Below are 23795 nucleotides of genomic sequence, written 5' to 3'. Positions count from 1 at the left end.
GGAAGTGAGTGACTGATAAAGGGCCTATTGTGTGCCTGAATAAAAATAATGACACAGAGATATACACACGAGCACAGACACACACAAAGTCACTGTTGAGAATGAAATCCTGTCGGCTTAGAGGCCAGAGGTCACGTGCTATCAGCTGCGTTCGCAATCCATCAATTCATCAGTTCATCAAAGCCTTACTTTTTAAATTGTTTGTTTCTTGCAATTCTTAACTTGATTTTGTTAATTGCTTTTTTTCTTGTATAACCAGGAATGTCTTTAATCAGACTAAATATCTTTGATGAAGTAATACAGGCAGTAACAATAAACTGCATAACAACAGATCGGATTTAAACAATGTGTAAACAAATAATTAAAACATTAAATACAAAAATGTTTATGTGAATCTCATTTATTTGCCAAATTATATTTAGAAAACTTAATAAAAATATGTTAATAATAAAATGTTTATAACGATAAATTAAATAGGATAATTCTACAATCTTCAAATCTCTTACTGAGACCGGCAGATCATATTTTGTAAAGACAACATTCACCTCAGAGTTGTGTTTTAGTCCCTGGTTATGGTAAATATAAACTGTATTTATATCAGGTTATTTTCAGTCCAAGAATCTTAAAATGCAGGTTAGAGGTTGACCCTTTCTACCTCCTGAGGCAAGCTGTCTGTATGGGAGTTATCAGGATACCTTACATATTTAAATTATGTTTGGTGCAGGGTTAAAACATCAGTTGTGGCTTTGAGAGAGAACCATGAAAAGTCATCACACATCAGGACTATGAGACGTCTCACCTGTGCCCGCTCCACTGCCGCCTCAGTGGTGGGGACGTCTGTTATTCCTTCTCTCAAAGTGGCCAGTCCGGCCTCCAGAGCCTCCACGGGACACGGTGCCATCTCCTCGGCCTCCGCGGGGGCCAAGGCTGGAATAAGACGAGGAGAGAGAATATTAACTTAAATATTAAGTTTCTTATTTTTTTTTTTTATTTGCCTTTATTTAACCAGGTCGGTCCCGTTGAGATACAATGACCTCTTTTCCAAGGGAAGCCTGGCCAAGACAGCAGCATACAAAAAAATGTCAAACAGTCACAAGACACACAGAAATCACATAACACAGATAAAATACATTTAAAAGAAAAAGATAAGGCAACAGGACTAAAGCTCCGGATTCACACCAAAACAAGAACAAGTGCGGTATGAAGCCGCTCCAATTTCTCTCACACGAGTCTTCAAAGTTTCAAGGTTTATGAGCTCCTTTAACTTTAACTCCTTTAAGCGAACTTAAAACAGTGCCTACCAAATTCAGAGTGAACTTTGGGCATAATTAATAAATAAAACTCATTTGAACGTAAGCAGTAATTGCTCTGGGATTTAAAGACATAATTACATAAGTAGTGGGGGAGCAGACCCAAGATAGCTTTATAAATAAAAATATGCCAATGTATAAGGCGGCGTGCTGCCAGAGATGGCCACTCAACTCGAGCATATAAGATGCAGCGGTGACTGAGGGCTTTACAACCAGTGACAAACCTTAAGGCACCATGATATACAGTGTCTAGAGAACGCAGACAGTTTGCTGGGGCATTCTTACAAGATGTTGGAAAATATGATCACAATACACCCATTTCTCACCTCTTAGTTTGTTTTTAAATCACTAACTTTACTGAGCAGACCTTCCTGTTACCCCCCCCTGCCCGCAAACTTCCTTCTGCTAACCAGCTGTTGCTCTGGGTACCCAGGGCGAGACTTGAGACCCAGGGCGTCAGGGCGTTCACTGTTCGGGCTTCTCAGCTGTTACAACCTCCCTTCACCAACAAGCTGCCTCAGTATCCTCTTTTGAAAATGCGTTGCCATAAAATGGCTTTTGACCTGATATGTGTTTGTTTTATTGCTTTATTATATTCATTGTCTCTTGCATTCTTAATTGCACTGCATGTGTTTTCTGTTTTGTGTCCGTGAAGCACTTTGAAAGCACTATTATTACTTCTTATCAAATTCAAGTGTCAAGACTTTTACGTCAAGTCTCGAGCATTCTGTTTTCTACCACAAGGGGGCGGTGAGCTGATTTGGGATTCCTCTCTCTCTCTCTCTCTCTGTTTCTCTCTGTGTACATGTGTGCATGTGTGTGTTTTCTGTGCTGTAGGAAGATCCCAGGCAGCGCGTTGCCTTAAAGTTAATTTAGCTGCGCTCTCTTAACCAGTCAAACCTGTCATTCATACGGCATACATTATTCAAGACACGGCTGGACTCAACTTCTCTTTACCCATAATGCAAATGTGATAAACTGAAAAACAGAACACCTTCAAAAAACAAATTTCAACCTAAATTAAACTGTCACATTTACATCCGTCCCTGCTCCTCTCTTCAGCCGTCCCCCTGCTCCTCTCCTTCTCCGCCAGTGTTTTAATTAGCAGGTGAGTTAATGCTTACATAATCCGGCTGTGTTTACACAGACAAAGAGCATAGATGGAGCGTAACTGGGAGAGCAGCGTTGGGGGGGGGTGAGGGGGGAGAGAGATAGAGATAGAAGGAGGCCCCGGCAAGAGGCAAACTCCCCTCAAGCAGAAACAAAATGGTTTGCGTTGGCTTTCATCCAAATCTTCACAGTCATAAAAGCTCAAGAGGCAAAGCAAGACACACACACACACACATACGGTCATGAGCGGAGAAGCTCAGTCAACTCGAGCCTCCGTTTACAGACTCGCTTTTTGGCGCAGAGCTGTGCGTGTAAATTCCGAGGAGGTAAAACAGTGACTGGTTTTTAAGGCTGCTCGGGGGCCGTGTCACAACCTCAGGTGGAGATGGAGCTGGCAGCAGAGACATGATCTCACACACAAACGCTGGCGGGCGCTCGCACATCTGTGGACTTTTGGAGGCCATATAAGGGCATCGTCCATTACTCGCGGCTCGCCAAGGTTTCGCACAACGCTAATGTCAAAATTTACACAGCTCTGAACTCTGCTGATCTCGACCATCACTCTCTCAGTCCCCCCCATTAAACCTGAAAGCTTTGAGCCGAGAGAAATGGATCTTTGTCTTAAAGGGGGGGGTTAAATCTCCTGTCCTGCAGCTGTCTGGAATCAGAGAATGTCCCGAGGCTGCCAGGTCCATGAAAGGCATATGGGAGTGTTAACAACAACAGGTTCCCTTGCTCCGATTTAACACGTCATTTTGATGTAGTTCCGCAGAAGTACCTTTGCTGACTTCTTCCTCTCTGCTCTGTAGCCGCTGCAGCGTGGAGGCGTGATGTGCAGAGACCACCACCATGCTGTCTTTCAGCGAGGGCAGGGCGCCCAGCGATCCTGCCTCTGCAGAGAGCTGCTCCAGTCGAGGCCTCAGTGCGGTGACCTGGACGAGTCGGGACTGAGGAGGACGACAAGAGAACAGGGACAGTTCATCGATTTGCTTGAAACAAGGCGTCATCGTCATAATTGATCATTCAGCAGAGATTGTTTTCTGTTTTCTTGCACATTCGGACAGAGGAGGACATTTTACAGAAATGCCTGATGATGGGGTTCTTCCCTTGGCATAAAAATGAGACAGCTAAATGTGAATAGTGGTTATATATGAGCTCTAAGCAGCTGAGGCTACAGTTGAGGCTCTATGATTAGTGGTAATATTCATGACATTTTTTGACGTCTTTATTGTAATGATTCAGAATGATGATAAGAAAGATGGAAAGTGTATTTCTTAGAATCTTATTGAGCTCGATCCATCAGAATTTCAGCGTTTATAATTTTTTCCTGTTAAAAAATACGAGAAACCTGCAAAACACACCCAAGTATTTGAGTCAAGTCTTTTTACTGAGTTTACCCTCATATGCTGGTCTTGACTTCGACTCTGCAGTGAAATATTAAATACTTACTGAATAAGTGCGATTGCATGAGCTGAATCTAAGAGGATTGACGAAGGGGTCAGGGGTGAAATTGAAGGATTACAGTCATACACAGGAGATCAGGGTGAATGTGGACTGAGACAATGACTCCAAACCCAAGGTCGGGTAGTAACAGTTTACATGTAATCAGGATGATGTAATCAGATTACCAAATAAATTGTTACTAAAGTCAGCTCAGAAAGAAATTTGTACTTGGATCAAGGGTTAAATTATTGTATTTTCTCCTAAAACTTTGAAAATATGGTAATTTCACAATGATAACAAATATTATCAACTAATGAAAAGGTGGGTTTGCTGTACAGTGTAGGGTTACTATTCTTTGAGGCAGAGGATAAAAAGAATTGTGTCAGGGTCAAGTTGCCTCAGTCTGTGTAAAATAGCTCATAGGCCTCCATTCATAGCAATATCACCATCATTTTTACTTCAACACAAGAGCACCTAGCTATAATAATTTAAATCAGGATATATTAAGATTAGTTTGCAATATTTTTCCACGGGAATACGTAAAAACGGCATGTAATTTGTATTATTTATCAATAATCACATTTCAAAGTTATCTGACCCTCACCTGACATTCTCCACTCAGGTTTCTCAGCTCGGCCTCGTTGCACTTTTCTACAGCCGAGGTTGAGTCCAGCCACCGGTCCTGCTCCTCCAGGACCCCGTCCAGGTTTGTGAGCTCTGCAGACACCGAGCTGACCCGGGTCTGAGTGAGAACTCGGTCCCCAGCTGCCCCCAGCTCCCTTGCACAGACGTCCCACTCGGTTTGGATCAGGCCCACATCTGCTCTCAGCGAGTCCACACACACCCCCTCTGCAAGAGACACACAGAGGCAGACAGATGTGTAAATACACTAATAATTTAGTTTAAGATTATTTATTCTGAATGTGTCAGAGCCTGTGTTGTGAGGTTTATCTCGCCAAACAGAGTAGATAAAAAAAGGGGGAGAAATGGTCACCACGGATGAGAAAACAATATAAATGAGGAGAATAAAAGAATTTGAGTATAATTGAAAGTTTAACGTGCGGTGCTGCTCCCTCACTTCACTGCCTCCAGAACAGTGTAAACTAAAAGAGAACTCCATTTCATTTCATTTAGCTCTTATATAAAGTCGGTAAACCCTGCAGGCTGACAAACTTTTTACTGCTCCACACATACAAACACTTACACATGTTGGGATTACTAGCAGCGAAAACTGAATGGCGATAAAACTTCACACATGTAAATAAAGAGAGCAGCTGTGGGAACGTAGTAAAATCATATAAGACAAACACAGTTGAACAGGGAGTAGAAGATTTCTGCAGAAGCATAATACTCTTCTCCTCCGTACCTCTCTCCAACTGGTCCATCAGGACCCGTCCCTCCTGGACCACTTGACCAACTGTGGCTTCCTTTCCCGTGAGGTCCGACTCCAAGCCCTGGAGTGATTTGGAAAAATAAAAGATTTTCAATTCATATGCTCTAAACAAAAGTAACATTTGTCTGTTTTCACGCTGCATCTTCACCTTCAGCTTCTCCTGTAGGTCTGGTGTGTGAGGTGTCGTCTCAGGGTGCGCGGACGCCAGAGCCTGAAGAGACGTCTTATACGTTTTGATCCAACTGAGCAGCTCAGAAAGCTCGTTTTCAAACCTGCAGAACAAATTTAATTTTGTCTTTTATTTTTGCACTTTTCAGGTAAGGGTGGAATATTTGGTTTGTGTCTCGGTTCCTACTTTCGCCTGACTTCGGCATCCGTCTCCACCAGGCGTTTCTTCGGGGGAGCGGGTGGAGCCAACTCCTGGTCAGGGCTGGACGCGGACGCAGCCGCAGCCGCAGCCGCAGCAGCCGTGTCCACGACGTCTTCTACCTCTTCCATCTGAGTCATCCCAGAGTCCGCCACAGCTTCCATCACCTTAGCAGTGAGTTAGAGAGTCATTAAGAAAAGGGCGAATTCAACCACTGTTACAGAATCATACACAAACGTGGAGACAAGCTTTTTCTTAGAGAACCACAGATAAACTTGTCTGATATCACCCAATGCTGGAGTGGCTTTAGTCAAATTGTTATAATTTTTAAAACAAGAAACATTTCCAACTCAAGTTGTCTGGCAAACTAGTTTCTTCTTAATCGTATTATTTAATCGTAAGTGTGGCTTGTAAAGCTGGTGTCTTTGCATTTCCATCAGCGCAGGTGTCCCAGTCATGGTGACTGTTTTAAATACAGTCAGCAGGAAGATAAACCCCCTGGACAACACACACACACACAGACAGACACACACACACACACACACACCTGGAAGGAACAATCCTCCAGCCTCTGCACCAGGTTGTCCCATCTATGAGCCAGATCCTCTGTGTCCACCTCGATCTTGGCTCCTGCCTCAGGACTCCGCAGCAGCGATATCACGTCCTGTCCTTCATCAGACAGCTGGTCCAGAGTTTTCCTCTTATTCTCCATGTCTTCCTTTAAAATCTAGAGGATTGAATTAAAAGAGATTAACGTGCAAAAGGCACAGTTATTGTTTGACTGTTGCAGCTGGTGTTGAATTATCTGTTGGTCAGTTTACGATTGACCAACATTGTATTTCAGAGTAGATTCTTACATTGCAGCATAGCAATTATACCAAGACTTGGACTCTACTTACTGCTAATCGACGCAAATTGGTATTCATTTCACCCGGGTCCTTAAAGTTGCTGGTCTGTACTTCACTCAGAGCCTCCTCTTTTTCTGCCAACCACTCTCGAAACAAACTCTGCAGAGGAGGTGGGAGAGCAGCTTTTAATGTCACAAATTAGAGCTGTCAGGTACATATTTCCAACACAGATAAAAGGGTTCATGGAGCGTTTTGTGCATGTCAGGCAGAGAGACATGTGTCATGCCTGTATGCGTTTGTGGGGCCGTCCTACCTGGTCCGACAGAAGCTGCTGCCACACCATGAAGACGTCCTGCAGCTTGTGCCACCTCTCCTCCGTCCAGCGACACACGGCTGCCCAGCGCTCACCCAATGTCTGAATGTGGGATAAACACAGAAACTAAGAAGAAGAAGAAGCAACGGTGTGGTAAAGGTTTTACACCAGAGTTGATAGACAGAAAGAAAATATCTACAAGCACAAAATCCATCCATATGGTGCCCAGAACCAGTCGTTCACTTTGTAGAAATAATATATAAATGTATATAGACTAATAGATGTATTGCTTAACAACCATGCCAACGAAAAGGAAAGTACGGAATATGGAAGCATGTGGGCAATGACTGTTGTATCGTTTGAAATGGACGTGACTCTTTTCATACATAAAGGCAGTATAATTAGTTTTTATCCTTTAAGGGTAGCGGGAAGAATTGAGCCAATCTCAGCTGACCAAAGGGGGGGTACACCCTGGATAGGTCACTAGTCCATCTCATGGTTTAGCTACAAAGAAAAACAACCTTTTGCAACAATCAAAATTAGAGTCTTTAATTGACCTTAACACAAATTATGAGCCAAACAACAGCAATCATTCTGTCAACTTACCTGTAGTTGCTCCTCCAGGGCAGCAGTGGCGCTCTCACCGCTGTTCTCATCCACCACGACCACCATGTGTGTCAGGGAGTTCACCTTCACCTGCTCGGCCTCCAGGTCGTTCTGAAGCTCCTTAAAGAGAAAATGCAAATAGTAAATTCAGCCCAAGATACAAATTGTCCATTTACCGAACATCAACATCTTTACACAATACAAGACACAAAGGTAGCCCAAAATCTGTATTGCATCAATTTGGATAAACAAGAGAAACAAACCAGGCTATTTTTCTACTTGATCCTATCCATGTTAAATCAATTACAATTTCTCCAATGACTAAATTCATCCAAAACAGAAAAGGCTTCAAGGGGAAATCTGTGTTTACTTTGTGCAGCTCTATCTGTTCTTGGTAGAGCTCCACGTCTTTGGGTGTCGCCTCTGTCTCGATCCTCCTGATTCGCTCTTCAGTCTTCGTGAGCCAATCAGAAAGCTGCTGTAACTGCTGCTGCTGAAGATCCATCAGGACCTCGTGGAGCCTGGGGACAGAGAAGGTGAGAGTTGGGACAAAGGCCGACAGCGGACTGGGTGTGTGGAGGTAGACGGAGGGGAATAAAAACATTCGGCTGAATAAACTTTGAGGTGAAATGGCCTGTTGGGCTGGTTATCTGACAGACGCACAAAGACTGAGGGAGGGACAAGGCTGTGCACGGACTCCACAGACAAAGAGTCGTGCCACACACTGGAACGTACGTTTTAAATCAGGGTCAACAAATACTCGAGTGGAGATCATAAATACACTTTACGAACAACTTTGTGAATGTGTGTGAATGTGTGTGAGTGTGTGTGTGTGTGTGTGTGTGTGTGTGTGTGTGTGTGTGTGTGTGTGTGTGTGTGTGTGAGTGGGTGTGTCTGAAGCATCATAAACCTTGATAACCCAGATTGAGCGGACGACTTGTTAGGCCTATGGAGGCTTATCAGGTGTCACCTTCACACAGCTTGCAGACTTGAACAGTCTTCACAGGAAAACTCATGAACATGTGGGATCCAACACTGAGTCAGAGGAAATTTATCTCCACTTGAATTAGTGACTCACTGCACAATGCACTGTTAAAATAATTGAATCTTTTCAAGTTTGAGGGAGAAATGACACTAAGCAAAGGTGTTTTATAACCACTGTAGGATTAAAGCTACATTTATACGACTAGGTTTTTGTTAAAAAAAACATTGTTAGCAACTAAAACGATCTCTGTCTACACCATCAGTTTTCATCAATAATGACAGCTGTTTTCTTCCAAAACAGGGGTCACGTGACAGGAGCCTGACGAATCAGTGAAGGCTACGTCATGACTGAAAAGACCCCAGCGGTTGTGAGTCCATACGTCGTAGTTTCCAAACATCTCAGTTTCTGCCCGTCCAGACTAAAATGGGGTATCGGTAGTAGAGTTGATGCCTTTTTAAAGGTGTGTGTGTATGTATGTGTGCGTGTGTGTATGTGTCTCTACCTGGCCTGTCGGTCCATGCTGGCCACTCGGAGACTCTCCCAGCGGGAGTTGAGGAGGCTCATCTGCTCCCGGATTTCATCCTCCTCCTCCTCAGTCAGGTTGCCCTGGGCGATCAGTTGGTTACCAGCTTGCAGCACATTACCCACACTGCTCTGGTGTGCTGTCAGCTCCATCATGAAGGCCTGTCGGAGGAGGAGGGGTAAAAGGTTAGGGGAAACACTGACAGCAAATCTCTGACTCTGAAAGTTTGGAGCTGTCTACTAAGAACAAAACAAAAGATGAGATAATAAACTTTAATATAAGGGTAAGTTACGTTTAGGGAGACATTGTCTAACCACATACCTTTACCCAGATTCAGTTTAACTCCCTGGCCACAAACTGGTTATATAATCCGGGGCTCCATGTTGGCACTTGGCACCAGCAGACTTACATCTGGATTGGTTTCTCTCTCTGCCCTCTCATGTCACTCGGTGTAACAGTTAAAAACACCCTGCAGAGGTGCTGGGCATCACCCTTGTATTAGTGAGTGTTGCCTGTGAGCACGCACTGAGGGGGAAACTCAAGTGGCCAACTGGGGCCAATTGCACAAGAGAAGAGGAGAGAAAAACGCCTCAAGAAGAAACAGAATAAAGAGCAAATGTGAAGGAATTTGGCTGCTTCTTAGCTCCTTAGAGGGGCTGCTATTTACTGGTTCTTGTAGTGAGCAAAACAAGGCCAATGAATTGAGTTATTGTCCTTTTCTCTGGATGAGTAAGCATTTTTGACTGCACCTCTGAGCCCATTGTTTTTAATGAGGCTTTGCTGGAGAAGCTGGAGTAAGTCTGCGAACAACCAGGCCGAAACAAACGGGATTGATTTTTTCAGACCTCTTGAAAAGCCTGGCTGTTAAAGAGGCTTTTGAGTCTTGTTGCTCTCCCGTCTCACTAGCAGCTTTCTGCTTTGACCTGGATTCCAGACGTTAGACTTCACAAATATTCACATCTCAGCCAAGGGAATCCTGCCAAAGCCCCTTTACACACATGCACAGGCACAGACCCTGCGACTGCACCTTCTCGGGCAAGTGAGTACTGGGCCGGGGCACCATGGGGTGCTACTGCGCCACCGTGCCGAGCAGAATTCCTGACATTCACGACATGTACGGAGCATGTACTGTGGGTTGTTGGAGGCCTCTATCTGTGGAATGCTATTATGCTATATGTCAGAGTCAAACGTGGAGGGTGACAGTTCTAAGACAAAAACCAGGTGTGCTAGTCAGACATAATGTATCTCAGGTATCTGTGCCATTGTTTGACACTTATATCTAAATAAAATGTGTCATTACAAACTGATACACAGTATATATTCATTAGGAGAGTTTATTGAGAATCTTGTTTTTAAGATTTTAGACTTTTCATCTATTAACCTTTGAGAACCACTGAACAACCCATCATTCTGTCCATAGGTGAAATAGCACAGTCATCGTTACCTCCGTATACATGTGCCTGCATGTTTTTTGCGCCTCTGCATCACATAAGTCGCGCCGCTCCTCTCCTCCTACCTCGTGTGTGTGAAACTGGTCCTTGACATCTTCCACGTCGTCCGACACCTCGTCCTGGATGTGCAGGGCGTCCTCGGCCGACAGCAGCCAGGTCAGAACTTCCTCCAGCGTGGTCTGGTAGCTGTCCAGGTCCACCTCCGGCCGGCTGCCCTCCATCTCGCCCTCCGTCTCCGTCAGCGTGCCGGGGGTCTCGGGCCGGGGGCTGCTGCCTGCTTCCTGCATCTTTGCACTCTGAGATACAAATAAGGCAGGTTGTGATTGGACTGGTTGGCCAGAATATTGACACCGTCTTGACATTGTGTGTGTGATCATTACTGTATTGTATTAGAGCAATATTACTAAAAATAAGCACTTTACAAATATTCACAGACAGCATTTTACTTTAACATTACACAGGGTCAAATCTATTGCTTTTAAATTTAAAAAAGTTTTTTTTGCTTCTTTAATAAGTCCCAGTCACATGGTCACATTAAAAAACACAAACCTGAACATCTAAATTACTCAGATTCCACCATTTCTATCAAACATTCAAATTCCCAAAACCTCTGTTTGACTATTTTACTGGGAATTTCATTTGTCAACATCAGATGACGAGTTTTAAAATAGAAGCAGACATCTAGGAGGGGCCAGTGCAGCTCTGGAGCATGCAGAGTGGCCTGTCCTCTCTCAGTTAAGAAGAAAAAACAACTGCGGCCCTATTATGGCATGCTGGGAGGTGGTCCTGGCACGCCGGGAAGGTCAATCCTCATTCTAGGAACAGCAGTGAGCTTGAAACAAAGTAATATCAACAAGTAGAGTTGGGTGTACGGTCAGGGAGAAGGAAATGATTGTTCTAAAGAGAAAGGGGGAAGAGTGTGTTTATCTCTTCATCTCATCAGGAACACAAGGAAAGCGAACAGGCCGGAGTAGAAGCAGTTATTGTAGTGTCCTTCAACAAGAACTTCCCAAAACAGCAATTATCTGAACTAGAGAGCAGCTCGGGCCCCAATTTTCTGTCCGAACCCGACCCAGCCGGACAGAAAACCAACCCAACCCATCAGGCATGCTGCTTTCGTGTCCGAACCCGACCCAAGCTCAAGGTTTTCCCAGATTACAGACAAATACATCAAGGTGATACAGAAACAGACAGTGGAGGGCACATGTAGAAGAGGTTCTCTGCATCGAACCACTATCGAATTCAGCTTCAACAATATCTAATTTAGCACCACGTGGACGGCAGCACTGAACTGTCCCATGTTTCCATTTAGAACAAGGCTCGACAGAGCTCGACAAATCTGTCTGGAGCTGAAACGAAGAGGAGATAGAAATCTGTGCAGCGGCAGCCGGGACGAGTCAAAGATGACAGAATTGCTAATGGGAGGGAAGGGACCAGTACAGTTACAAGTCAAACGGACCTTTGTTTAACAGGGCTGAAGTTACAAAGCTCTAATGTCTGAGCGGCAAACTCAAGGAAAAGGTCACCTGCTGAAAATATTCGATGACCTTTTGAATATTTTGGAGTAAGTTGCAGAAATGCTGCGAGTGAATCCCCCGTGTCGGAGCAGAGACAGAGCGACACAGAGAGAGCGAAAGTGGCATTGGAGAGAGGGAGAGAGAGGAAGAAAACTGCAGCCTTGGTCTATTTATTGACTTGAATGGCTGTAAAATAGCTGTGGCCGCGCTCAACAGAACCATTTATTATCACCAGATGATTTGCTCAACTCAATCCCTGCATTCATCACTTCTGCAGCTGGGATTCTGAGGCTTGTCATATAATACCGTGCATATGCCAGTGCACTAATCATCAGGGATGTTACAACTCTGAGAGATTGGCAATGCAATAACATTACATCACATCTAAAACACACAAATTTCCGGAAGGCCAAAGCATGGAAGAAATTACCAAATTACTAAAATCCACACATACCACATCATGGAGCTTTTGTTATGAATCTCAAACTTCAGGAGGGGAACCAAACACGAGCATCTAATACAAAGAGCCTTTATTTCTTCTCCTCCCGGTTTCAGCATCTCGTCCTTTGAGGAAAGAGAGAGCGCTCCAGGAAAGTAAACCCTGCGTTGGACCAATCAGAGCGCTACTTAGAAAGACTTTCCAGCACTCGTTCCATGGCGTGTGAAATATGTGCCCACGGACAATAAAGAGTTGGGGAGGTGGTTCCTGGATTCTCTGACTAGAAACAATTAAAAAGAGATGCCCCAGGGGTCGTATGGGATGGAAAGGGAGTGAGCACAATTAGGCTGGGAGGGGCTGCAACTTTATTTAATATCTAATCAATGTGATGAAATAAAATGTACTGTGTTTGGTTACAATTAAACTGGATGTAAAGAAAAGGGGAAGGACAAAGCATAGATTATGATCACAACTTAATGAAACAGCAGAGAAGTCCATATAAATCACGCGTCCCATACCAAAGCCCCTCGTTCGCCCGCACAAAGACATGTTTAATGCCCAAGTAACTTTCCTTGTCAACTCTCGGCACACACTCCCTCTCTCACCAATTCATTCCCACATTTCCTTCCATCCCCTTTTCAGCTCTGTGTTTCCAGCAGCACGCAGCTCGCTCTGTTGGCTAATGTCAGAGTGGTGAGTCACGGCCTCGCTCCCCATTTGCCTGCGCCTGCTGTGTTTTTCATGAGCGGCGCTGGAGAGAAGGAAGGAGATGGCTTTTTCAGAATGGGAGTGACTCATAGGATCTGGCAACTCACAATGAGACACTTTGCAATTTTTTCCTTGCGCTCGCACAGAACCGTGTTGTGTGGCCTTCACGCTGAACGTTATCAGGAACAGAACCCAGAAGCAAAGGTTGAAGCACTCACGGGTTCAGGTTTTTGTTTTTTTTGTTCGGCAAACCACAACTTTACAGCTGTTTTAAAATGAGCTGATGTGATTTTATTTTTGCCAGGGTTAATACCACCGCATACAAATATATAGCTTAAAATAATCAAGGAAAACCATATGTAAAAACCTTGGATCATCCCCCTGATCAGGATCAATACCCACATTTGATGGATTTTTGGATGGGAGAGAGCTCCAGAAAGTGGGGTCGGCCACTATGAATGCCCAGTGACCTTGTGGTCACAGGTAAATACGGGTGATGACGATGCGTAGACCTGTATCTGAGAACCACAGGGGTGGAGGAGGTCAGACAGGAACTGGAGGGACTTATAGGTGAGGAGGGAGGAGGCCTGGACCTTGAATTTGTTTTAATCTTTTAAAAACAGACGCAGCAGTGGACTGTATGAGTAGTTTTAAAGGTTGTGAGAGTAGTACAGTGATTCTCCCTTTGGTCTAGTGTGCAACCAACTTGTTCCTAAAATTAGAACCTACTCTAGTACCCTGGTGTTTCTTATCAAATGAGGGCAACGACTGTAGCACACTGTATATTTTACCTGAGCGCTGAGGCCCGGACCCGAGTCCTCCGATTTGAATCTGCGTGGCAGCGTCTCCACTTCCCTGATCGCCTCCATGCTCACATCTTTGGGCAGCACCGCGAACAGAGACGTCACGTACATGATGATGGACTTCTTATCTGGGAGCTGCACCGCCACGTCTAAGAGAGAGAGAGAGGGGAGGAGAGGAGAGATGGTGGAAAGGAGGTGGATGTAGGGCAGCAGAAGATCAGAGATACAAATTAAAAGGGAGGGAGCGAGCAGGAGATAATGTGGAGAAAATTGCACGAGGAGAAAGGCAGCGAGGCAGATGGAGTGAGGCAGCGGTTGATGGTGACGGGAGAAATTATACGAAGAGCGTCAGAGTCAGGTGTAACCGCCCCGGGGTCATGACATTAAAAAAAACTGTCTGTATTTATGAAGCTTAAGTACATGAGCAGCTACAGGTGCAACATAAACTAGCAAAACATTCTGAGCAAACACAGTTTCTTAGAAATTCTCAGCCAAAGACAACACCGAGCTACTTTCTCCCCTGTGAGTTTATCCGACTGCGGGCAGGACATGAAGGACGGCTTTGTGAGTGTGGACCATGTTTTAATATGAGGGAATTTTGCAAAGAGTAAAAAAGAAAAAAAGGATTCCCTATTCTACTTTTCCGGGACTACTATCCGGGATTGTCATTTTCATGAAACTTTCTAGAGTCGATCTTGTCCAAATAAATACAGTTGGTCAGTACCTTCAGCATCCAGCAGCCGCACAATAGCCAGCTGGTCTTTGGCTACGGTGAAGGCATGTTCCAGTCTTTCCACAGGGCTCAGCCTGACCACCTGATCCCAACTGAAGGCGTTCGGCCTGAGAACACAAGAGAACAGACGGCATGAGAGCAGCAATATGGTGACGGTGTCATTGGAAGTTTCATAAAGATCAAACCACTGACGCCCCTTTTCCACGGATCCGAAAACCCACTGATATCGTTCTTTTGTCTGCGATTGGAATGGATAGGTTTTGCATTTACTCCCAAATGACTCTGCAGCAGAAACAGGTTTCAAATCAGTTCCGATTCCAAGTGATAGAATAGTGACACTCAGCTGAACGCACTAATTTGGCAACAAAACAACAAAAAGAAAATGTCTATACCCACAGAAAAAGGAAATAAACTCTTTTCTCTCATCAGAATGAATTGATATCAATATCATTTTTCAGATCCACAGCTTCTGTCAAGCACAAACAAATAAAATGTCATCAAAATATTTTTTTACATACCACAATTACTTAATTTATATAGAAATGTCCTGCAATCAGACGAGTGGTACGGAGGGGACTTGTGTTGAGGCCATCCGGGTTTGGAATGTGTGTGTCCACTGATCCACCTAAACCCCGGCCCAGGTCTAAACCAACACTGGCCTTTCTCACAGCTCACAGGCCCGTGTGTGTGTGTGTGTGCTTGTGCGTGTGTGTGTGTGTGTGTGTGTACACGCATGTCACTGGTAAGGACAAGGGGTTACTCAAAGGGGGGAAAACACCCCAAACACTCCTCGCCCGTCTCTTTCTCACACACACACACACACACACACACACACACACACACACACACACACACACACACACACACACACACACACACACACACACACACACACACACACACACACAGCGAGCGTGTGCAAACAGTGACATGGCAGGCGTAAAGAGAGTAAGTCAAGCAGTGTACACAGAGCCGGCAGGCGTTGACCTGTCAACCTGACCTTCCGCCACTTGCACGGCCTGGGCATCTTCACAATCTCACACACACTCAGTCACAGATTCCTGCTTGTGCTCAGTATGATTTACATTCAGAGTCAAAGTGCAGATATCAAGGCTGTAATGTCGACCTGAAGCAGAGGATTCATTTCACAGCACCAACACAGTACAGCTCCAGCAGAGTCCTGACACACATGACGTGAGTGGAGACAGATAAACGTCAACCTTCATTCAGTCTCATCAGGTCACAGCGGTAAAACATGCCGTTGCCATGGAGACGTTTCCCCTCACCTGAAGTGGTGGAGGATGCCGTTGAGAGCCAGACCGTCGGCCCAGCTGGTGGTGAAGTTCAGCACGTTGACTTCTGGGTACGAGCGGGTGCACTGGCGCACCCAGCTCAGCAGGATCTTCTCGCTGTTGGTCTGCTGCAGGTTGGACATGATGTCCTTCATGATGTCTTTCACCTACATGACATGTGGGGAAATAAAAACTGGGTTAAAAGACGTTTACACCTGGTTTTTAGCCTGAATGTTCTGTGATAGCCCCCCCCCCCCGGAGGTGCGTTCAGGTGTCTGTGACTCAAACACCCTTTAATGTAAACTAGTAATAATGAAAAAGTGATGAAAGACGTGACCATTTTCTAACAAAGTCTCCTGATTAGCTATTTTCCTCTGAGCAGCCGTTTGCAGTCACATTTCAACAGGTCAGACGCACAAAGCGGTGGATGATTAAGTGTGTTTACATGCACGCATGAGTGCACAACAAAACCCATTTTCCATCATTTGTATTTTGATCCCTCTGGGACATCGGTGAGTTGACTGAGCAAACATTAATGAGTCTTTGTGTGTTTGTGTGGAGGATGTGGTGGGAGAGACAGAAGATTTGTGTGCGAACGTGTGTGTGTGTGTGTGTGTGTGTGTGCTCACCTGCCAGTGAAGGATAATACTCCAGATGAGGCCTAAGGTCAGCTTGTGGTTCCCATCCACAATATCCGTCCCTCCTATGTTCACCAGATCCACCTGAAGGAGGAGGCAGCCAAGGAGACATCAATATTGCTCCAGCTCTTAATGAGGCTCCGCTCTCAGCACTTTTACCAAACATGGGATTAAAGCACATTAAGTGCACCACTCCAACGCTTCCTCTCAAGTGAGTCTGCAGGCCTGTCCCACTAATTATACGAGGTGAGGTCAAAGTGTGCTGTGATTACATATAAATATTTCAGACAGGATGAAGGCACAGAGTGGAACACGAGGTCAAGTGTCTGGTCAAGCTATGAAGTGACCTCTCTCACTTCGTCAGAGTTGACCTCCGAACTGCCTCTACTCCCAATCAGCTTAGACCCGACACACCATCACTTCTCTCTCTTTTTTCAGGGTCTCGGTCTGCAGCATATTCAGTAACATCCGGGTGCTCGTCTCTGAACTTGAATATTCCCAAACAAGCTTTTGAAGCAACAAGAATCATCCAACACTTCATGTTTAGCTCAGACCTTCACAACCTGCTCGGACAGGATTTTTATAACACTAGCTGCCCCAGGAATCTGTCTAATTCAATATGATTTTGTGTGTCTTGGTCTTAAGACGACTACAGAGGTTGAAATGCTTTTTCAGGTACATTTATTAGAAGACTCAAGAAGTTTTAAGTTTTTTATTTATTGGGAAGCCAATATTTCCAGTCAGCAGACTGTAAAGGCTCATGGGATCCCAGGCTTTTACTGGCAGCTGATTTTTGTGGCTCTTGCATGGGGAGAAACCAGCAGGGGTTACATGCAAACTCCAGCCTCTGCAGACTCCACATTCCCTGCCCCTTATCTCCCACTGCTAAGGTCAAGGCATTAAGACCAAGCATTGTACACAGAGAGGAGAAGAGACGAGTTGTAGACAAACTGACACAGTCTGATAAAAGGCCAGACATGTAGTCCTGGTTATTAACAGGAAGTGTGACGGGTATGAATGAAGTCGGTGCCACCTAGGAATGTCCACTTCCCTGGTCCTGTCTAATGTCAGAAAATAGGGATTTTTGTTCAAGAAAACACAACAGCACATATTTTGTGGTTCATTACAGTTCCCTCTTTCTGCCTATGCTGTGTAGCTGAAATAAAAACCCTGTACACTCTTTGGCCAAAGTGGCACAGGATTAAAGAGACGCCAATATCTGTAATTTAGCTAAAAGCATCCACCAACAGCACCAGAACAGGTACTCACATTATTTTGATGCAGGACTTGAAGTACTTTGTTGACGTTGTTGAGAGAGTGCACTCTGGTGGAGCCTCGCTCTTTGGTCTGAGGAAGAGGAAATACAGCAGAAATCAGCCGACTGCGTGATCACTGTTCACCAGCCAATCAATGAGAGATTAAAAAGCCTAATGGAAACTTTGACAGTTTGTAAAATGCATCTAGTGATTTGTTGATATCAGGAAAAAAAAATTAATTATAAACATTGTGCGCAACATATTCACAAACCTAGGAGTAAAATGTACAAAGGGTTTCGTGGCTGGATGGAGAAAAGCTTGGCCATCACTCAGCAGAGTTTTTCTCGCTGTACAATCATCCAGACATTATCCTATCAGCAGTGTCCACAGGTCGACTCGTGGAAAGAACGGCAGGATGGACAGATGCCAACGGCAAATCCTTTCTTCACATACCCCCAACCACTTATTAGCACCTAATTATAGAATCAGTATTCTGGCATCAGAGAGTGTGTGTGTGTGTGTGTGTGTGTGTGTGTGTGTGTGTGTGTGTGTGTGTGTGTGTGTGTGTGTGTGTGTGTGTGTGTGTGTGTGTGTGTGTGTGTGTGTGTGTGTGTGTGTGTGTGTGTGTGTGTGTGTGTGTGTGTGTGTGTGTGTGTGTGTGTGTGTTTGTCTGTATGTATAGCAGAGAGACATGTGGCACTTTGTACAGCTACAGGTGCTGGAAAGCAGATAAGCTGTTTAAGAGGTGACAGTGATAAATGAGGAATATTCAATAAAACAAAAATGGTCGGTCTCAGACAACGTACATGGAAAAATATGAATTCTGCCTATTAAAATGATTTTGAAAACGTTTCTTTATCAGCTGTTTTCTGATAAAGAGCTTGTTGTGTTAAACATATTAGTGAGTGGTTCTTATGTTTACATTAGACATTCAGTTGGACTTTGCATGAGTTAATGCATGTTTTTGTTGTGGTTTGGGGTGATGCAGCAGCCAAAACAAACTTTAAAGTCTATATATATCAAAAGTTGTCCATGTTGTCCAGCTTGATTAGAAAACACTCAAGTGCTTAACCGCTTGTTTAAACACAAGATAAACAGCTGAAGCTCCACATGCAGACCAACTCAGAGAGCGTGTCAGAGTTTTCAGCCACTGTTTGAAATGCAGAAGTATTGATAAGATAAATCAATAGTGCTGAAACTGATCAGAGTTTGCATGGTGTCCACGTGTCAGTGTGGGGGTTTCTCCGGCTTCCTCCCACAGTTCAAAGAACTGACTTGTCTGCAAGTGGGAATGTGAGCAAAGACGTTTGTTTGTCTCCACATGTCGAGCCTGTGTGACCCACCTCTCACCCACTGTCAGTGAGGAACAGACGGATGGAACCCAACTAATCTTTGGGGGAATTTGAAACGTCAGACTGCATTCTTTAAAATGTTAGAACTCTGGAGGCTTTTATACACAAACTCACCAGGACAGTTCCAGTGAGACCCTCCAGCAGCTCCAGCAGCTTCCTCCCATCCCTCAGGTCGGAGAACATGTCTTTGATGGGCGTCTTCCCCGTCTGATAGAGATAACAGTGTTAGTCGTGAGTTTCAAAGTTAACACCAAGGCTGAGAGTCACAGAGTTTATATCACAACTCAACCATGTAATCAAGAAAATATGTTTATTCCATCGGAAACAGACTCATGGTCTTAGAACCTGGATATCATCACAACACTTGAGTCCTACTTCAAACAAATGTGATTTAAATATCAGGCAGATGAAACGTTTAGTTTTTTCAAAAGTCTTCTTGGGCTTTCAGAGTACAAGTGCAATGTATCTAGTGTTTTTGATTAATGCAGTAGACGTTTGGCATCGACCTGAGCCCATCGTTTGTTTTACGTTACCTTGGAGAGCTGTGCATTTATCCATTTGGTGAAGGTTTTCTTCTGTACTGCATCGTGCTCGTCTGTGGAACAGAGAGAAGATGGGTCAACACGTGTGCAGCCGGTAGGGTCGGTCGGATAATGACAGCAAAGTCCATTACCACTGGTTTTACTCTGTGAACCAACTGTTCGAGTTCACACTGACACGCTGCTAAATAGTAATTGCAGCAGGAGGCATCACCATTAAAAGCACCGTGATTAATGTGGCTGGAGCATTAGAAAATTGCAGCAGCAACCTGAGGGAAAAATGGGTAATTTGGGTTATGTGCACAAAATATCAGAAGTTGCTCAGTGTTAAAAGTGAAGGTAAAGTGCAACTTCAAAACAAAAAAGCTCCACATGTCCTTTAGAATAATCCCCTGGTTTATGAATCTAATTCTGCAAATATTTCACATTCTCTTCCCGTTGGACTCCTTCCCCCCCCCCCCCCTGCTCCTCCTCCTCTGTTCTCTCAGACATGGCTCTAATAAGGCCTCATTGTGTGTCAGGCAGAGGGTCAGCAGCTTTGATGTGCCTGGGCGACGGCTGCCTCCTGTAATGGATCAGGGTGGCACATAACAAGCCTTGGATTTTGCCCCAGAAAATTAACTTTTGACTATGTCCGGCACTTCAAAGAATATGGAGGAAAGCAGCCGACTTGTTGTGACTGTAGTTATACCTCAAGATTAATGTTTTCTGAATCGTAACTGAAAATTAAATGTGGTGGCACAGATTGTGTTAATGGTCAGACATGATTAATCAATGGAAATATAGAAATGATTCAAAGGATGCTGTGGTTACAGCTTCTCAGATGTGAGCAATAAACCATCAACCATTCTTCCTCAAATACCAATTCTGATACCTGGGCTTTGATTGACTGCTTAGATTATCGGCCACAGAACTTCTGTTATTATGCAGTTTGATATCATGAATATAAAAAGGACACAAATAAATAATATAAGATTACACAACAATGAATTCCTCAAAATAGCTGTTGAAATGCAGCCACTTGACATAAAAATAAAAGACCCTTTAAGTTTTTAACAGTTTGGTAACGGATTTCTTGCTGCAGATTCCAAAATATTGGCAATTGCTGGCATTTAAGTTAACCCTGGCTAATGCTACACTAGAGGAAATCACTTATTTACTGCTCCACAAACAGTACTTGTCAGTTGCAGTAGCGAAAATAACATTAAACAGGACAGTCCGACAGACCCTTAGAAACTTTTTACAAAGACAGAGTGGAGCTGGTTCATTAAACTCTAGACCAGTTTATCAAGTAATTGCAAATACATACAAGTCTAGTTGAAGCATTAGGGAACCTGCACTTCAGGTACATTATTGAGTCATCAGGGATGTGAAGACTTAAAAGCCACGTTGCACAAGTTTAGTTTTTTTTTTTTTTTTTTCCCTCATGGCCTCCCTAAATAACCAGCTGATTAAGTTGTCAAACTGCTTCACATTCGTACACCTGATGGAAGGAGTCACGGCACCGCAGACTGAGGTTCTGACACTGACGCAGGGGGGTGGAGAGAGAGGCTACTAGTGTATATGAGCGTTAAACTGCCATTGTCATTATACTAGCAGCTGTGTAAAGCACCATGAACTGAACAAAGGGTCAAAGGTTATGATCACCAGCCCCAGCAGTCGTGGGCTTCTTTGTTTGGGGTGTGTGTACTGGCTGAGTGTGTGTGTGTGTGTAGCCTCGGGCTGGGTGAGAAGAAGCATAAAAAACAAGAATGTACTGCAGGAGGAGGCCAGAGGTGAGGGTGAGGGGGGTGCGGGTGAGGGAGGTGAAGAGGTGAGGCGATGAGATAAACGCTGGTGGAAGAGAGGCGTGTTTATTGGGACTTTTTCCTCATTTGACTCAAAGTACTAAGAATAAAGGTTAGATGCTAGATTCTTTCTTAGAATCCTCTCCCATTATTTCTTCTGGATTCAGGTCATTGTTTTTTTATTAGTTGTGGTAGAAAGCAGAGATAATGTGGCATTAAGGCACGCTCACAGATGTGCCAAGAAAATATTGAGGGTCAGAGTTCACCAAAGATGAAATCTACGCAAAGCTATACTAAGATTTACCTCACCACAGGAAGCAAATCTTTTATTTGCCTCCTCGCTGACACAGATTGAAAGTGAACAGGAGGCGAAGTTCGCCACTGACACATTTGCGACCAGGTCGGTGCTTTAGGTTCTTTGGGAGAAAGAAGGAGCGTTTGTTTTGATGCTGCTGATGTCCCTTATTAAAATGCAGTAGAATCTTTAATAAAGTTATATCTGACGATTCAAGATCATGATTTTAATACGATTAATCGTGCAGTACTATATATATTGTCAATCTCTTTGAGGGCCCTGTGACTTTGGGCTATACAAATAAAACTAACTTGATTTGACCAGGAGGACGTTTCTGCAATTTCCATTTAATCTTAATGTTTCATACTTTGGATGGACTATTCTATTTCTACTTTTTCCTGTGCCAGTCACAGCAGGAAATTGACAATAATATTTTGTGCAATTTTATAGATTCTCCGAAATGTTGAGGGATGCAGCCGTCAAGAAGTCTGAGACAGGGGGCAACAGCTACGAGGAGTTATCCGAGTGGAAAGAGAAGACAGGAAAGCTGAGATTCTTAAGTGAAGACAAAATCAGAAGAGACTAGTTGCCTTCACGGCGATGCACTTGCACGGAGTCGTCTTCTCTGTGCCATGGTCTATAAAGGGCTTTGAACCATAACAGTGTTAAAGGCCCTCCTGAGAGTATACTGACCCATTTTTCCACATAAACCTCAAGGATTCTTTCTTAAGAGGCGAGGAAGACAAAGAGGTGACGGCTCAAAGCTGACAGTGAAGACGATGTAAAGAAGGGCACAGGAGACAAAGGAGGAGTTGTGTTGAAAAAGGTGGGTGCCGCGGCAGGGGGCCCAATAAATCACATTGGTTAAGTTACAGGTGGAATGAGCGTACGTGTCCTGACAGACAGGGCGTGAGGAGGGTAGCCAGACAGGCAGACCACAAGACAAAACAAGACTAAAGAAAATGGAAAAGAAAAACAAGGAGGGACGGCCAAAAAGATGTAAGGAGGTAGCCAGAGGGAGTAACATTTAAAAAAGCTGCTCACAAGGATCAGGACAGGTATAGTACAGGTATGCTTTCAACGCCATTGATATCAATTTTCCCCATGTGGAGGCCTCCTGTCCTTACAGCTTAACCAGCACCCTGCCGAGGGCCCCCCAGGCTTCTGGGAGGAGGGTCCCTGTGGGCTCAGGTCTCCTGGGCTCTGCTCCGGACCACCTTAACACCACAATACACCTGATTCATACACGCTGCTCCCACTCACCACAGCACAGGAATGTCTTACTGCAGGATGGACCAAAAGGAGCGGTGTGTGTGTGTGTGTGTGTGTGTGGTGCAAGAGAGACATAAAAAAAAAATACCCTTTGTAAGGAGAGTCAGTATTCTGCATGAAAACACCATTACACATGTACACTCATGCCACTTTGCTTATGTCTACTTGCATCTTTCCACATTGTACATTATATCAAACGTTACATTATATATATATTTGTGTGATAAGTATAATATATATGCACACACCTAAATGTCACAGCGTACTAACACTGGCAAGCTCTTACTGGGAAACAGTCTTTATGGGTCACTCGGTCATATGATTAAGATTTCCCATCAGCCCAGTGACTTGAAGAACAAACTGTGACGCAAGAGTCACAGGCACTTTGTTTGCACAGCAAATACTGAGCCGCCGTCAAATAATCAGTCATCATACATCACATAACTGAGCCACACGCACGCCCACACACACACAAACGAACACACACACACATATATGCCGAGTCATGTACAGTGAGTCTGCTGAGAAACAAATGTTTCTGTTCCTCAACAGCCAAACAGGAAGTAGCGATTGCATCAGGACCAGTAATCCAGCTGGTATCTTGTCACAGCTCAGTGAGCGCACACATGCTTTCGATATAGTGCACGGGCACACACACACACACACACACACACTCACACACACACACTCGCACCACAGCATGAAGATCACAGTGTCAGTGCTTCATGTTAAGTGCAGGATTCCCTTCCTGAGAGAAAAAGACAAATCATCTCACTTTTCTAATAACTTACATGACTGATGTGTCTCTGTGACCT

General features: G+C 44.3%; 1 protein-coding gene across 3 annotated transcripts in view; it reads right to left on the bottom strand.

Annotated features, from left to right (window-relative positions):
- utrn (utrophin) overlaps window positions 1-23795 on the bottom strand; it is a 170204-nt gene that overhangs the window by 129788 nt on the left and 16621 nt on the right. For all 3 annotated transcript variants that reach the window (XM_061091915.1, XM_061091917.1, XM_061091916.1), the window contains exons 3-22: window positions 19621-19682; window positions 19202-19294; window positions 17749-17826; window positions 16471-16563; window positions 15836-16008; window positions 14541-14656; window positions 13805-13965; window positions 10415-10645; window positions 8878-9059; window positions 7761-7911; window positions 7391-7510; window positions 6785-6886; window positions 6523-6630; window positions 6171-6350; window positions 5612-5790; window positions 5405-5528; window positions 5230-5317; window positions 4468-4712; window positions 3199-3367; window positions 800-927 (exon numbers count right to left, since the gene is read on the bottom strand). In XM_061091915.1, the coding sequence (XP_060947898.1) occupies window positions 800-927; window positions 3199-3367; window positions 4468-4712; window positions 5230-5317; window positions 5405-5528; window positions 5612-5790; window positions 6171-6350; window positions 6523-6630; window positions 6785-6886; window positions 7391-7510; window positions 7761-7911; window positions 8878-9059; window positions 10415-10645; window positions 13805-13965; window positions 14541-14656; window positions 15836-16008; window positions 16471-16563; window positions 17749-17826; window positions 19202-19294; window positions 19621-19682 (2783 nt within the window). The remainder of the gene's footprint in view (window positions 1-799; window positions 928-3198; window positions 3368-4467; window positions 4713-5229; window positions 5318-5404; window positions 5529-5611; window positions 5791-6170; window positions 6351-6522; window positions 6631-6784; window positions 6887-7390; window positions 7511-7760; window positions 7912-8877; window positions 9060-10414; window positions 10646-13804; window positions 13966-14540; window positions 14657-15835; window positions 16009-16470; window positions 16564-17748; window positions 17827-19201; window positions 19295-19620; window positions 19683-23795) is intronic.

Source organism: Limanda limanda, chromosome 18 (assembly GCF_963576545.1).
Source record: "Limanda limanda chromosome 18, fLimLim1.1, whole genome shotgun sequence".
Taxonomy (NCBI): Eukaryota; Metazoa; Chordata; class Actinopteri; order Pleuronectiformes; family Pleuronectidae; genus Limanda; species Limanda limanda.
Note: the sequence above shows the minus strand (reverse complement) of the source record. Positions and strands in the feature narration are given on the sequence as shown.